The 16,811-nt window shown below is 42.9% G+C and overlaps 2 protein-coding genes across 5 annotated transcripts; both read left to right on the top strand.

Annotated features, from left to right (window-relative positions):
- Positions 1-190: 190 nt before the first annotated feature.
- rassf1 (Ras association domain family member 1) lies at positions 191-12,602 on the top strand. 4 transcript variants are annotated; one of them, XM_058374236.1, is made up of 7 exons: positions 191-1,763; positions 3,323-3,618; positions 4,142-4,251; positions 6,343-6,450; positions 7,889-8,207; positions 9,090-9,205; positions 9,603-12,599. In XM_058374236.1, the coding sequence occupies exons 1-7, from the start codon at positions 1,672-1,674 to the stop codon at positions 9,750-9,752; spliced, it is 1,191 nt and encodes a 396-aa protein (XP_058230219.1). In that variant the 5' UTR covers positions 191-1,671; the 3' UTR covers positions 9,753-12,599. The 4 variants fall into 4 exon arrangements, with proteins under 4 accessions (XP_058230219.1, XP_058230220.1, XP_058230218.1 ...); XM_058374237.1 differs by having other exon boundaries at positions 192-1,763; positions 3,329-3,618; positions 9,603-12,598; XM_058374235.1 differs by having other exon boundaries at positions 193-1,763; positions 3,130-3,618; positions 9,603-12,598.
- Positions 12,603-14,182: 1,580 nt separating this feature from the next.
- Positions 14,183-16,599, top strand: tusc2b (tumor suppressor 2, mitochondrial calcium regulator b). The gene is made up of 4 exons (XM_058374242.1): positions 14,183-14,323; positions 15,578-15,782; positions 16,166-16,286; positions 16,504-16,599. The coding sequence occupies exons 2-4, from the start codon at positions 15,634-15,636 to the stop codon at positions 16,567-16,569; spliced, it is 336 nt and encodes a 111-aa protein (XP_058230225.1). The 5' UTR covers positions 14,183-14,323; positions 15,578-15,633; the 3' UTR covers positions 16,570-16,599.
- Positions 16,600-16,811: the final 212 nt, after the last annotated feature.

A 16,811-nucleotide genomic window follows, 5' to 3' on the forward strand; every position in this document is an offset into this window, starting at 1 on the left:
TTTATTTATTTATTTATTTATTTATTTACTCACTCACCTGATTCCTTTTTTAGCATTTTTTTTATTAAGCGTGATACATTTTTTGATTCTCTATAGAACTTAATTTATTTATTAACTTTCTTATAGTATTTTTTTCTAAGTAAATAAATTATTACTATTTCTCCATTAAGCTTTGTGGCACCTTTTATTATTAGTTTATTTTGTTATATATATTCCTTTATTCGAGTTATTTATTAGTAAGTTAATAAGCTTCCGCAGCACACTACGGCTGTAATAAAGGCCGTTACTATAGAAACCTAACGCGTTCGAACGAGTGGATTAATATAAACCTGTCGTCCATGCTGTAGCCGGAACTACTTTTCGAGTCATGCTGTTGTGTGAAAATAAAGCACTTTCACTTCTGAGAAGATTTTACACTTTTAACTTAATCCTTCCTTCTTATTTTTTTTGGGCTTATACACTTATTTATTTGTATCCTCATTTATTCCCTTTATATTGTCCTGGTGTGTATCAGATACACTGTAGGTTGTTGACTAACAGGCCCACCAGGTCATCATCCTGGTCTGTTACTGACCGGTGCCTTTCACAGCCACAGTGTGTGTGTTAGAGGAGAGGAAACACATGGCTCTCTGTCGGCTCTAGAACCCGAGATTATTGCTCTACTCTGAGAACACTGCCCCAATTGTCCCAGGAAGTGACCTCATTCAACTGGGAATCTAGTACCAAATTCACACAACCGATTAAAACCAGGAGAGGAATTCCAGACCGGCTCGTGACCCTGCTGGCAGCGATCCTGACACACACGCACACACACGCACACACACAGACACATACGCACACACACGCAACACCCTTCCTGCTGATACTTCACATCCAACTCCTGAAAAACAAAATAAAGCTGCAAAAAGTTGATAATGTTGAGAAACAGGACAGAAACAAGAAGCAGAGATCAGTTGAGAGGCTGTGACACTAGTGTTAGCACACACACACACACACACACTTGAATAGTTGAGTTCTGTAACTGTGTGTGAATAACGCTAAACCTATCCAGGTCGTGTTTGCTGGATTGGAGTTGTGATGTCATGATGTGTCTGGTTTGTGATTGGCTGATCAAGCGTAACGTTCCTTAGTGCCTATTATGATGAGAGCTAAATTATGAAGAGTGTTAATTTATTGTGTAATTTAATTACAATAATGATAAAATATTACATTTTAAGCACAGATATCTTTCACCCAAGAAAAAAAAGAAGGTGAAAAGTTTGGGGGAAGTTTGTTTGGTGTTTTTATGTGAGAAGAGTACCATCTGATATTAAATGTGAGACAGAAAGCAGGACAGAGACTCAGTCAGTCAGTAATCAGGGATTAGCACTAATCTCTGTGTGTGTGTGTGTGTGTGTGTGTGTGTGCATGCGCAGTGCTGCTCTGAGACACATTCTCACACTCTCACAGTGAGTGTTAAATGCAGAGCAGGAGGAAGGTGAAGATGGAGTTCAGCGGTGTTCAGCCGGACCTCAGATTGTTCCACATACTATAGCCTTCACGTTTCAGCGTTGCCATGGCGACGACCTAATTGCGGGTTGGTGGGTGGGTGGAAGGGAATTAGTGAGTTTCCTTCCTTGGTGTGAGGTTTGGTTTGGAACGCAGCTGGGACGAGACTCGGGACGTTTCTGCATGGTTCCTCAGAAGACCGGGGGTCAGTCCTCATCACACATCACACCCAGGTCTGGACTGAACACTAACCGGACAAAAACCACACGAGTGAGGTGAGCAGGAGAGATTTCATCATCACTCCACTCTGGAGTCCATCCATTAATGACTTAATCCAGCAGCTTAGTCTTATTATTATTATTATTATTATTATTATTGTTTTTGTTGTTGTTATAAAGTAGAAGCCGCTACAGTAATAAGCTGTAAATAACAGAGTTAATAAGTTGATTATAAAGCTTGTGTTAACCCCAGGTCTTTACTTTAAGGTTCTTTCTTTAAATCTGTAGCTGGTCTGAACGATGAGATCAGCGCTGGTTTTACTGAAATAAATTCTCCTCCTTCACGTCACGGCTTCATGCGCACGGCTTCATGCGCACGGCTTCATGCGCACCGCTTCTTACGCACCGCTTCATACGCACCGCTTCTTACGCACCGCTTCTTACGCACCGCTTCATACGCACCGCTTCATACGCACCGCTTCATACGCACCGCTTCATTCGCACCGCTTCATACGCACCGCTTCATACGCACCGCTTCATACGCACCGCTTCTTACGCACCGCTTCATACGCACCGCTTCATACGCACCGCTTCTTGCGCACCGCTTCATTCGCACCGCTTCATTCGCACCGCTTCATACGCACCGCTTCATACGCACCGCTTCATTCGCACCGCTTCATACGCACCGCTTCATACGCACCGCTTCATTCGCACCGCTTCATACGCACCGCTTCATACGCACCGCTTCATACGCACCGCTTCATACACACTTCATACACACTGCTTCATACACACTGCTTCATACACACTGCTTCATACACACTGCTTCATACACACTGCTTCATACACGCTTCATACACACTGCTTCATACACACTGCTTCATACACACTGCTTCATACACGCTTCATACACACTGCTTCATACACACTGCTTCATACACACTGCTTCATACACACTGCTTCATACACGCTTCATACACACTGCTTCATACACACTGCTTCATACACACTGCTTCATACACACTGCTTCATACACGCTTCATACACGCTTCATACACACTGCTTCATACACGCTTCATACACGCTTCATACACACTGCTTCATACACACTGCTTCATACACGCTTCATACACGCTTCATACACACTGCTTCATACACACTGCTTCATACACACTCATGGCTCTATTTCCTTCTGGAACAATCCTCTATCCTCTTTTTCCCCTTTGTTCTGTTTGTTTTTCGGGAATCCTGGATGAGAACCAGAGCTGAGGCCCTTCTGTGACCTACACACTCCCCCTGAGCACTTCACTACACACTCACCCTGCATACTGAACATTGATCAGTGCTCTCACACACACACACACACACACTGATCACCAAACAGCTTTTAATGTTGACTCCAGACAAATATCACTTCTTCCAGCAGAGAGAGTGAAGATGAGTGTAGATCCTGAGGCTCCGTCTCTTCACACCGTCTCACTGGAGATGAGAGAAAATATGTTACACACACACACACACACAAACACACTCACACACACACACACACACCACGAAAGCACTTTATATGAGATACATCAGTCAATTTATGTGGAATTGTGTGTGTGTGTGTGTGTGAGCTCTAGCATGTCCCACAGGGAGCTGATTGAGTTGCAGGACCTCTCCCCTGGAGACAGGATCGAGTTAGCTCCCTCTCACAGACCCGCGGGCCCCCAGAAACCTCCAGAGCGTCGAAGCCCCCATCACATGGTGCGTCTGGTCGGAGACACGGTCCGGTTCGACGTCTCGTTCTGGGAGCCTTTCAGACGGGGGGAGGGTCATGATTTCCAGGTCTGCGGTCACTCACACCTGGCCTGGTGTGACCTGTGTGGAGAGTTCATATGGGGTGTGTACAGACGGAGCCTGCGCTGTGTCAGTGAGTCACTCCTGCTGTTCTTCTCACCACCGCTGTACAGAATGGCTCTAGAACCTGTTAGGGTTCCACTAGAAGAACCTTACAGTGTCACTCTAGAACCTGTTAGGGTTCCACTGGAAGAACCTTACAGTGTCGCTTTAGAACCTGTTAGGGTTCCACTGGAAGAACCTTACAGTGTCGCTTTAGAACCTGTTAGGGTTCCACTGGAAGAACCTTACAGTGTCACTGTAGAACCTGTTAGGGTTCCACTGGAAGAACCTTACAGTGTCGCTCTTGAACCTGTTAGGGTTCCACTGGAAGAACCTTACATTGTCACTCTAGAACCTGTTAGGGTTCCACTGGAAGAACCTTACAGTGTCGCTCTTGAACCTGTTAGGGTTCCACTGGAAGAACCTTACAGTGTCACTCTAGAACCTGCTCTTACATGCCTTCAGTTTAAGAAGTGTAGTTAGTGTGGCTGTTTTAGGGTCTGATATATTAGGTGTGTGTGTGTGTGTGTGTGTGTGTGTGTGTGTGTACACAGACTGCAGGTACACGTGTCACCCTCGCTGTCGGCCCCTGATACAGCTGGATTGTGAAGCGGTACTCGGACAGTCAGACTGCAGCAAGGACTTCGAAACAGATACAGACGTGGTAACGTGTGTGTGTTTGTATGTTTGTGTGTATGAGTGTGTTTATAACGTGTAATGTGAGTGTGTGAGTGTGTGTGTGTGTGTGTATGAGTATGAGAGTGTGAGTGTGTGTATGAGTGTGTGAGTGTGTGTGTGTGTATGAGTGTGTGAGTGTGTGTGTGTGTATGAGTGTGTGTGTGGTGGGGGGATGGAGTGATGCAGTGCCTCGAGCTCTCTGCTCCATATGCTGTGCGCGATTTTATTACACACTCACTTTACGGCCCAGCCGTTGCCACAGCAACCGCACAATACAGCAGCTGTTGGTTTCTTTTCTGTGTCCATCACACACACACACACACACACACTTTAATGCTGCATCGTTTCAGTAAAATGTTCGTTAGTGTAAGTGGAACAGTAGCGAGTCTTTCTGAACGTTGTGTTGTCTGATTAAACCAAACCTTAAGGAAACTTAACGCTGCAGCTTCACCTCAGACTGATACACAGCACTGACACTGGAGACTCCTTCCACACACACACAGATACATGGTCCAGAAACACCTCCACTGTACACGTCCCCGTGAATCAGCTGTTGCTATGGAAACGATAGGCATCAGAAGGAGGGCATTAATATAAAGCTGTGATGTGTGGCTGCAGTACTCTCAGAGCTGCTGTTCTAGAGAATTCATCAACACCTGAGCACCAATCAGAACGCAGCAGCACTGTGATGTAACACTGAGTTACAGAGTACAGTGAGAGTGAATTAGTGAGAGTGAATTAGTGAGCAGTGTATTAGTGCTCAGTGGAGGACAGCTGGTCAGAGGACAGCTAATTATATCAGACAAGGAGAGTGGACACACACACACACACACACACACACACACACACTGCCTGCTCTTAATGCAAATAAACCATGACGAGTGCTTCTGTGATTTGACTGGCTGTGGTGAAAGGGGGCAGAGCTACACGTCAGGGTAATATACAGTGTGGGAGGAGCTTTGATTATAGCCATCTGCACTCCGCACCTACAGCCGGCAGAGTTCAGTGCAGAAGATGAACTAGAAACACACACATACACACACACACACACACATGTGCACACACACACGCACACAGGAAAATCAGGTTAATAATCAAGTCACTGTTCAGCTGTGTATAGAGAGAGTGTGTGTGTTAGTGAGGCCCTGAGGCACAGTGAGGTTGAGGATACAGAGGGGTATTTGGTGATGTCGTGGGGGGGCAGGAGTGCAGCGAGCAGCGGGTACTGCAGTCAGGATGAGTCCGACTCGGACCTCGAGCACTTTTTCACCGCACGCACTTGGCTTTCATGCAAACCAAAGACTCTGGAGGTGAGGAGACGTTTCACTACATGCCTTATTCACTGCTCTACAGCAAGATGTGCAGACAGATATAGTGTGTGTGTGTGTGTGTGTGTGTTCATGAATCATAGGGCAGAAATAAAGATGTGTGCAGCAGTAAAGACACATTTATATCATCAGGATTTAGTTCTGTTTATTACTCAGAGACTAGGATGAATAAGTGTTTATAACTGTGATTATTATGTTCTTATAAACCCTAATGTTCAGGGCAGAGTCCAGGGCAGAGTCCAGGACAGCGCATAGTTACTTGATTATATACCTTCACATGTTGTTCAATCAGTGCAGTGAAACAACACAAAGAAAAGGATTTAAAGTGTCTGCTTTCTGACGCAGGACTGTCCTTATTCCCAAACACAGTGACGTACAGCGCTCATTAGCATATGCGCATATCATTAGGAGGTACACAGATGTTAACTAGTGGTGCAGGGAGGAAGGGGGCGGAGCTTCTGTCAAACCGAATAACTCCGATAACAATGAGGAACAACAAACCGTCCACAATCTGTCTGCCTCACAGTCGTAGTGTACACACACACACACACACACACTATGCTGCTTATTTACTCGTCACCTCCACTGTGTTACTTTCCTCCTGTTCTGTCATTTATCCCCTCATCTGTTTATTACTCAGTAATTATTGTGTGTTAGATTTATTTATAAGCAGTTCATTTGCGTTTGCTTATTATTACTGTTATACCTGTGGTGTGTGTGTGTCTGTGTGTGTGTGTGTCTGTGTGTAGGACACTGAGGTGGACTGGAGGAAACAGCAGCAGCTCTCCGTCACTGAACTCCAACACAAAGTAAAAGAATACAACGCTCAGATCAACAGCAACCTCTACATGAGTCTGGTGAGGAATATCCAATCTAATATCCAATCAATATTCAATCTAATATCCAATCAATATTCAATCTAATATCCAATCAATATCCAATCTAATATCCAATCAATATTCAATCTAATATCCAATCAATATTCAATCTAATATCCAATCAATATTCAATCTAATATCCAATCAATATCCAGTCTTAATATTCAATCTAATCTCAAAACAATATGCAGTCTAATATCCAATCTAATATCCAATCTAATATCCAGTCTTAATATCCAATCAATATCCAATCTAATATCCAATCTAATATCCAGTCTTAATATCCAATCTTAATATCCAGTCTTAATATCCAATCTAATATCCAGTCTTAATATCCAATCTTAATATCCGATCTTAATATCCAATCTAATATCCAATCTAATATCCAATCTAATATCCAGTCTTAATATCCAATCTAATATCCAGTCTTAATATCCAATCTAATATCCAGTCTTAATATCCAATCTAATATCCAATCAATATTCAATCTAATATCCAATCAATATCCAGTCTTAATATTCAATCTAATCTCAAAACAATATGCAGTCTAATATCCAATCTAATATCCAATCTAATATCCAGTCTTAATATCCAGTCTTAATATCCAATCAATATCCAATCTTAATATCCAGTCTTAATATCCAATCTTAATATCCAGTCTTAATATCCAATCTTAATATCCAGTCTTAATATCCAATCTTAATATCCAATCTAATATCCAATCTTAATATCCAGTCTTAATATCCAATCAATATCCAATCTTAATATCCAGTCTTAATATCCAATCTAATATCCAGTCTTAATATCCAATCTAATATCCAATCTAATACCCAGTCTTAATATCCAGTCTTAATATCCAATCAATATCCAATCTTAATATCCAGTCTTAATATCCAATCTTAATATCCAGTCTTAATATCCAATCTTAATATCCAATCTAATATCCAATCTTAATATCCAGTCTTAATATCCAATCTAATATCCAATCTTAATATCCAGTCTTAATATCCAATCTAATATCCAGTCTTAATATCCAATCTAATATCCAATCTTAATATCCAGTCTTAATATCCAATCTTAATATCCAATCAATATCCAATCTTAATATCCAATCTAATATCCAATCTTAATATTAAACCCAATATCCAATCTAATATCCAATCTAATATCCAATCTTAATATTAAACCCAATATACAATCTAATATCCAATCTTAATATCCAATCTAATATCCAATCTTAATATCCAATCAATATCCAATCTTAATATCCAATCTAATATCCAATCTTAATATTAAACCCAATATACAATCTAATATCCAATCTAATACAGTAGATTCATCATGGAAATTCTATGTTCTGATGTTCTGTGTTATTAGTGTAACGTCCTCATCCTCGTCCTGTCTTGTGTCCTCTTAGAACCGGGACGGCTCGTATACAGGTTTCATTAAGGTCCAGTTCCAGCTGGCTCGACCCGTCTCTCTTCCTCCAGCTCAGAGACTGTCATCAGCTTTGTGTTCTTCCTCTTCCTCTTCCTTTTTCTGCTCCTCCTTTTCCTCCTTGCCCTCGCACGGCCTCTGCACATCGTTCTATCTGCCCCGGGACACGGCAAAGCAGCTGCATGTGGGCTCGTCCACTCGGGTCCGAGAGGTGATCGAGGCTCTGCTCAACAAATTCACAGTGGTGGACAATCCGGCCAAATTCGCTCTGTTTGAGCGCAGCGAGAGGAACGGCCAGGGTGAGGAACTTCTTATTCTGCTGATAGATCAGACTCCATCATTCTTCACTAACACTGTAACACAGTACAGAGGTGTGAGACATTAATAAGGGAGTCGGTCAGGACCCGGAGCTTTAGTGACCGCAGGCTGTAGACTCTACTCTGCTTTGTTCTGCAGTCCATCACTAATAAATCATTTAATAATGATGGCTCTTATTACTCACTTTCTCTCTCTGATGGTGTTCAGTGATGAGAGTTAATCAGAGGGAATGGGATCAAAGTGAAGAGTGCAGAGGACTACTGACTAAGTACTGACTAACTACCGACTAACGACTAAGTACTGACTAACTACCGACTAACGACTAAGTACTGACTGACTAACGACTAAGTACTGACTAACTACCGACTAACAACTAAGTACTGACTAAGTACTGACTAACTACCGACTAACGACTAAGTACTGACTAACTACCGACTAACGACTAAGTACTGACTAACTACCGACTAACGACTAAGTACTGACTAACTACCGACTAACGACTAAGTACTGACTAAGTACTGACTAACTACCGACTAACGACTAAGTACTGACTAACTACCGACTAACGACTAAGTACTGACTAACTACTCACTAATTACTGACTAACTACTAACTAACTACTCACTAATTACTGAATAATTGCTGACTAACTACTAACTAAATACCAACTAATGAGAGAAAAAAACAAGCAGCAGGTGAAAATATAATTAAACTCCACCAGGAGAAAACAGGAACAGGAAACTATGACCATATAAGGAAGTGTGAGAAAAAACCAAGGCTAATGGTCATGTTCATCTATAATCTCTCTACCTGTCTCCCTTTCCCTCTCCCTCCCTCCCTCCCTCCCTCCCTCTCTCTCTCAGTCTACATGAGGAAGTTGTGTGATGATGAGCGTCCACTCTTCCTGCGTCTGTGTGCAGGCCCGAGTGAGAACACGCTCAGCTTCATACTCAGAGAGAACGAGTCAGGAGAAGTGAACGTGAGTGCACAAGACAAACTAACACACACACACACACTAGTATAAGAATTATTTTCATTGTTAAAGCAGGTCCAAATCAAGCATCCAAGAATCCAATCCATGTATTGAGTCAAATCTAATCATGTAATAGTCCACTTTAATCCAATCTGACCAAAGATCTGTTAAGGCAAGTCCAAGATAAAAGCAAGCATACAAGTCTGATCCAGGCATCCTGTCTAATCTAGGTGCTGAGTCCAATCCCAGTATAGAGCTTTTAAACCCAGTCCAATCCAAACGTTGAATCTAGACCATGGTTGCTAAGGTCCAGTCCAAAACACCCACAGATAGGGTCCAATCCAAGCGCAGTCTGATCTGATTATGGAGTGCTGTATTGATGTGGTGGTGTTCTCCTGCGCAGTGGGATGCGTTCAGTCTTCCTGAGCTCAGTAACTTCCTGCGGATCCTGCAGCGGGAGGAGGAGGAGCATGTCCGGCAGATCCTACAGCGCTACTCAGTGGCACGGGACAAACTGAAGGAGGCGCTGAGGAGCTTCAGCTCACCGGGATGAAAGGAGTGTGACGGAGTGAAGCTGGACATAACTCACACTTCTCTGAGAACACACACAACACACACACACACACTCGTGAGAACTCACACACAAATACACACACACTGCTGAGAACACACACACTGGTGAGAACTCACACACAAATACACACACACACACTGCTGAGAACACACACAAACTGCTGAGAACGTGCAAACACACACACACACACACACACACTGCTGAGAACATACACACACACTGCTGTCTGAGCCATCACTGTGAGAAAAACAAAGAGCTGCTGCAGGGTCTCACTCACACACACACACATACACACACACACACACACACAGAGCACTGAGGAGGGGAAAAGCTTTATGAGATATATTGTCAGAGCCGAATCCTAACATCGCTTCTCACTGGACAGAGACACGTGTTACACGGAGTGAGATGATAAAGGCGACACTTCTCACTGGACAGAGACACGTGTTACACGGAGTGAGATGATAAAGGCGACACTTCTCACTGGACAGAGACACGTGTTACACGGAGTGAGATGATAAAGGCGACACTTCTCACTGGACAGAGACACGTGTTACACACAGTGTGATGATAAAGCTGACACTTCTCACTGGACAGAGACACGTGTTACACGGAGTGAGATGATAAAGGCGACACTTCTCACTGGACAGAGACACGTGTTACACACAGTGTGATGATAAAGGCGACACTTCTCACTGGACAGAGACACGTGTTACACAGAGTGTGATGATAAAGGCGACACTTCTCACTGGACAGAGACACGTGTTACACAGAGTGTGATGATAAAGCTGACACTTCTCACTGGACAGAGACACGTGTTACACAGAGTGTGATGATAAAGCTGACACTTCTCACTGGACAGAGACACGTGTTACACGGAGTGTAATGATAAAGCTGACACTTCTCACTGGACAGAGTCACGTGTTACACGGAGTGTAATGATAAAGGCGACACTTCTCACTGGACAGAGACACGTGTTACACAGAGTGAGATGATAAAGGCGACACTTCTCACTGGACAGAGACACGTGTTACACGGAGTGAGATGATAAAGGCGACACTTCTCACTGGACAGAGACACGTGTTACACAGAGTGTGATGATAAAGCTGACACTTCTCACTGGACAGAGACACGTGTTACACAGTGTGAGATGATAAAGCTGACACTTCTCACTGGACAGAGACACGTGTTACACAGAGTGTGATGATAAAGGCGACACTTCTCACTGGACAGAGACACGAGTTACACAGAGTGTGATGATAAAGCTGACACTTCTCACTGGACAGAGACACGTGTTACACAGAGTGTGATGATAAAGCTGACACTTCTCACTGGACAGAGACACGTGTTACACAGAGTGTGATGATAAAGCTGACACTTCTCACTGGACAGAGACACGTGTTACACAGAGTGTGATGATAAAGGCGACACTTCTCACTGGACAGAGACACGTGTTACACGGAGTGAGATGATAAAGGCGACACTTCTCACTGGACAGAGACACGTGTTACACGGAGTGTGATGATAAAGGCGACACTTCTCACTGGACAGAGACACGTGTTACACAGAGTGTGATGATAAAGCTGACACTTCTCACCGGACAGAGACACGTGTTACACAGAGTGTAATGATAAAGCTGACACTTCTCACTGGACAGAGTCACGTGTTACACAGTGTGAGATGATAAAGCTGACACTTCTCACTGGACAGAGACACGTGTTACACGGAGTGAGATGATAAAGGCGACACTTCTCACTGGACAGAGACACGTGTTACACGGAGTGTGATGATAAAGGCGACACTTCTCACTGGACAGAGTCACGTGTTACACAGAGTGTGATGATAAAGGCGACACTTCTCACTGGACAGAGACACGTGTTACACAGAGTGTAATGATAAAGCTGACACTTCTCACTGGACAGAGTCACGTGTTACACAGTGTGAGATGATAAAGCTGACACTTCTCACTGGACAGAGACACGTGTTACACAGAGTGTGATGATAAAGCTGACACTTCTCACTGGACAGAGTCACGTGTTACACAGTGTGAGATGATAAAGCTGACACTTCTCACTGGACAGAGACACGTGTTACACAGAGTGTGATGATAAAGGCGACACTTCTCACTGGACAGAGACACGAGTTACACAGAGTGTGATGATAAAGCTGACACTTCTCACTGGACAGAGACACGTGTTACACAGAGTGTGATGATAAAGGCGACACTTCTCACCCCGTGTCCAGTGGACTGTGGACATCTGAACTCACGCCTGGGGCTTCAGTGATGTCATGATGATGAAATATCTATAAACACGCCCTACACCTTCATCATGTAGCTCAGCGCTGTGGTCATTAAAGCGGCCATCTGGGACAACCAGAATCAGGTTTCCACTCTCAGTCCAGTGTCTGGTCACGCCACCCACTCAGGCTCCGCCCCCTCAGAACTCACAGAAAGCAGGAAGAGATGCAGATGATGATGAAGTTCACTTACACTAATAAAGCAGCACACTGATCCACTGTATTAATGAAGAACACAAGAGCAGAAGTGATTATATTGTCCTTTCACTCATTCTTTTTTTTTTCTTTTTTTAACCAAACTGTTCCTTGGACTTTGTACTGTATTTATGAGAAAAGAACGAGATGTTTTGGGAATTTGTTTCATTTTGAAAAGATTTATTTATCCAGCAAATAATTTAATAAAATGTCTGACTGATTCTGCTGAAAGAATATGAAAATGTAATAAATAAATATTTTGTGAGAAAGACAATGGCAGTGTGAGTTATTACTGTTATATGTGAGATTAATATTACGAGGGTGTGTGTGTGTGTGTGTGTGTGTGTATACACACTGATCAGGCATAACATGATGACCACCTGCCTAATATTGTGTTGGTCCCCCTTTTGCTGCCAAAACAGTCCTGACTCGTTGAGGCATGGACTCCACAAGATCCCTGAAGGTGTGCTGTGGGATCTGTCACCAAGATGTTAGCAGCAGATCCTTTAAGTCCTGTAAGTTGTGAGATGGGGCCTCCATGGATCAGACTTGTTTGTCCAGCACATCTCACAGATGCTGGGTTGGATTGAGATCTGGGGAATTTGGAGGCCGAGTAAACACCTCAAACTGGTTGTTGTGGTCATCAAACCATTCCTGAACCATTTCTGCTTTGTGGCACAATGCATTATCCTGCTGAAAGAGGCCACAGCCATCAGGGAATACCGTTTCCATGAAAGAGTGTAGATGGTCTGCAACAATGTTGTGGTACGTGTCAAAGGAACATCCACATGGATGGCACGACCCAAGGTTTCCCAGCAGAACATTGACCAAAGCAGGACACTGCCTCCGCCGGCTCACCTACTTCCCATAGTGCATCCTGGTGCCATGTGTTCCCCAGGTAAGTGACACACACGCACCCGGCCATCCACGTGATGTAAAAGAAAACGTGATTCATCAGACCAGGCCACCTTCTTCCATTGCTCTGTGGTCTAGTTCTTCTGTGGTACCCTGCCCAGTCTGCAGTTATGCAGTCCCATACGCAACAAACTGTCCTGCACTGTGTATTCTGACCCCTTTCTATCAGAACCAGCATTAACTTCTTCAGCAATGTGAGCAACAGTAGCTCGTCTGTTGGATCGGATCACACGGGCCAGCCTTCACTCCCCACGTGCATCAAATAGCCTTGACCACCCATGACCCTGTCGCCGGTTCACCACTGTTCCTTCCTTGGACCACTTTTGATACTGACCACTGCAGACCGGGAACACCCCACAAGAGCTTCAGTTTTGGAGATGCTCTGATCCAGTGGTCTAGCCATCACAATTTGGCCCTTCGTCAAATTCAAAGCTCAAATCCTTACACTTGTCCATTTTTCCTGCTTCTAACATCAACTTTGAGGACAAAATGTTGACTTGCCTAATATATCTCACCCACTAACAGGTGCCATGATGAGGAGATAATCAGTCTTATTCACTTCACCTCTCACTGCTCAGAGTGTTATAACTATATACAGTGTGTGTGTGTGTATATATATATATATATATATATATATATATATATATATATATATATATATATATATATATATATATATAACGTTATATATATTATATATATTAAACGTTATATTATAATAATCATTATTATTATTACGAAAAGATATTTATTATATTTAGTTTTGTTATATAATAAATATCTTTTCGTAATAATAATAATGATTATTATAATATAACGTTTAAAAAGTACGAATAATAATAATAATAATAATAATAATAATAATAATAATAATAATAGTCGTAAACAATATTATTTATATATTTAATATTCAATTTCTCTATTCACAGCGACTTTTATTCCTTCAGCGGTCGAGCGCATGTCGTCACTTCCGGGTGTCTCTGTCTTTCCGTCGTTGCTCTTCTGCCCCCGAGGTCTGCATCTGCTTCTGTCCAGTTCTGTCAGGTTGTGATTTATCTCAGGATTTACACATTTATTAAAGAGATAAATCTTTTCCTCTTCAGCTCGGATTTTCTGCACAGAGTGTCGGAGCTTCTCCTCCCGTGAGTGTCACTGAAATTACACCTAACAGCTTTATTTTATTTATATAAATATACAGGGAGAAAAATGATGAGCTAGCAATGCTAACCTGGAGAGCTGCTAGCAAGCTTGTGTTAGAAATCTTCAGGTTGAGTTTATCCGAGCAAAGTCAGGACACGGTGTGTTCACGGGGACACGGTGTGTTAAACACACAGTGTGAGGTAAAGGTGTGTTTTTGTGATCTTCTGTCAGACTTTAGCCTCACTGATATTTAGCTCCTGGCTAACTGTCTCCCAGGTCTGATTTAGAGAAGAGGACGATTTAATTATCGGGTTAACTCGAGCCTGATCTTCATCACACAACACACAGAGTGCTCCTCTTCTTTTATTCTTTTCTTTCTCATCTAACTCTTTCTCTAAAACACATTAGACTATTTAAATAATTTAAAAAATCCATACCGATAAAGTGGATGTGTAAAGGGTCACGGCACCACATTCGCCTTCATTTCTCTTCTTAACTCGAGCTGCAGATTTATAATCTAGTTATAGGGAAGTTGGTTAGTTAATATTAACTCGAAGTTTACCAGCCGTGCTGAACGTGTCAGATTCATGTCTTTAGTTCTATGTGGAAGGCTAGGTTTGTTTGTTTGTTTGTTTGTTTGTTTGTTTGTTTGTTTGTTTGGCCACGTGATTGCCTTTTTTAGTTTGTTCATATTTAGAAACGATTTGCGCGTGACGCTTCAACTCAATCCACGCGTTGTGACGTCACCGGCGAGGGTGAGAGGGGCGTGGCTTCTTCAATCGACTAGCTTCTAAACGCGCCGTGATTTCCGACTTCCGGCCAGGAAAATAAATAATCACATACAAGAAAAATGTCATGATGCACGAAGACTGCAAAATAAAATGTTCTGTAAATATTGTAAACTCGAATCGAAGAGAAAACAAAAGAAACGCGGATTTTTGTAATAAAATATATAATATATATATATTTATTATGATAATAAATAAATGTTTCCTCTGTGCCCATTAAGAGGTTTTAATATATTTATATGATTTATTTTTTTATGTTATTATAAATATTATAAAGATGTTTCATGATAGCCGTGATGTGTCCGAAGTGTGTGTCGTGGTATTGACCTGATGATGTCACATCCTCCAACACTAATAATGAACCAGATGTGTTTGTAGGTAGAAGCTCCGCCCCCGGTGGACCACAGAGGCCCAAATAAAAGGAGTGGTGTGTGTGTGTGTGTGCGCGTGTCTGTTGTCCCTCTGCAGCATTGCATCACCGGTGTGTGAGCCCTGGCTGAGAAAATAATGTCCCGCGGTTAAAGATGGGTGGCAGCGGCTCTAAAGCTAAAAGTTACTGGCCCTTTTCCGGCTCTGGTGGCGGCGATGAAGCGGCCAAAGAAGGTGGAGAGCAGGCGCTGGCCAGAGTGCGCAGCTTCCCAAATGGTACACCCCTAGTGTTTACTAGGAGGAGGTAAATATAGCCATGTAAACACACACAGGGAGCAACATGAAAACATCTCAGTAATAAAATCCTTCATCACACTGATCTGATTCGGTCAGATGATATTTTTAAAAGAAGCAAGAGCAGCTGTTTTCGTGTGTGTGTGTGTGTGTGTGTGAGAGGAGTGTACACACGTCACCTAATCACTACACACACTGTGTAACCGAGACACTCGCAGCCGAATCTCTCTAAAAGGTCAACGTTTACAGTTTAGCCCTCGCTTTTCTGGCTGGTTGCTATGGTGACACAAGAGATTCCTTGAAAGTATATTTTTTCTGCTTTGTCAGCATGAGTATTGCTGTTACTGAGTTGTGTGTGTGTGTGTGTGTGTGCGTGCGCCTCTTTTTTTAAAGCTCCATGTACTTTGATGAGGACGGAGACCTGGCTCACGAGTTCTACGAGGAGACAGTGGTGACGAAGAACGGACGCAAGAGAGCCAAGCTCAAGAGGATCCACAAGAACCTCATACCTCAGGTGTGTGTGTGTGTGTGTCAGTGTTGGATGTAGTGCATTACTACGTTATGCATTACTCTAATTAAATTGCTTATCCACTGAAAAAAGTAAAGTAAGGGATTACTGTTTATTTTTCTGTAATTTAATTACGGTTACTTACAATGTACTTGTGTTACACATATTGTAAAGAACTTCTCTCCCTCCCTCTTTCTCAACCCCCCCCCGTCTCTCTCTGTAGGGAATAATAAAGCTGGATCATCCCTGCCTCCATGTAGATTTTCCCATTGTTATATGTGAGGTTTGATGAAGGACGAACTTGGGAGATACACACACATACACACACACACACACCAAAGGTTCTGACCTCCCCCTGGGCTGTGTACATGTGTATGTGGGTGTGTTTATGTGTCTGTGTGTGTAACTGAATCCTGTATTAGTTCTGTGTGGAGCAGCCTGCAGGAAGTGTGTGTGTGTGTGTGTGTAGCAAAGACAAATCTCTGCTGCGTCTGCCTGTACCTGTACCTGAGGTGTCTCTCCGTGTGTGTG

The sequence above is a fragment of the Hemibagrus wyckioides genome, linkage group LG21 (genome assembly GCF_019097595.1).
Source record: "Hemibagrus wyckioides isolate EC202008001 linkage group LG21, SWU_Hwy_1.0, whole genome shotgun sequence".
Taxonomy (NCBI): Eukaryota; Metazoa; Chordata; class Actinopteri; order Siluriformes; family Bagridae; genus Hemibagrus; species Hemibagrus wyckioides.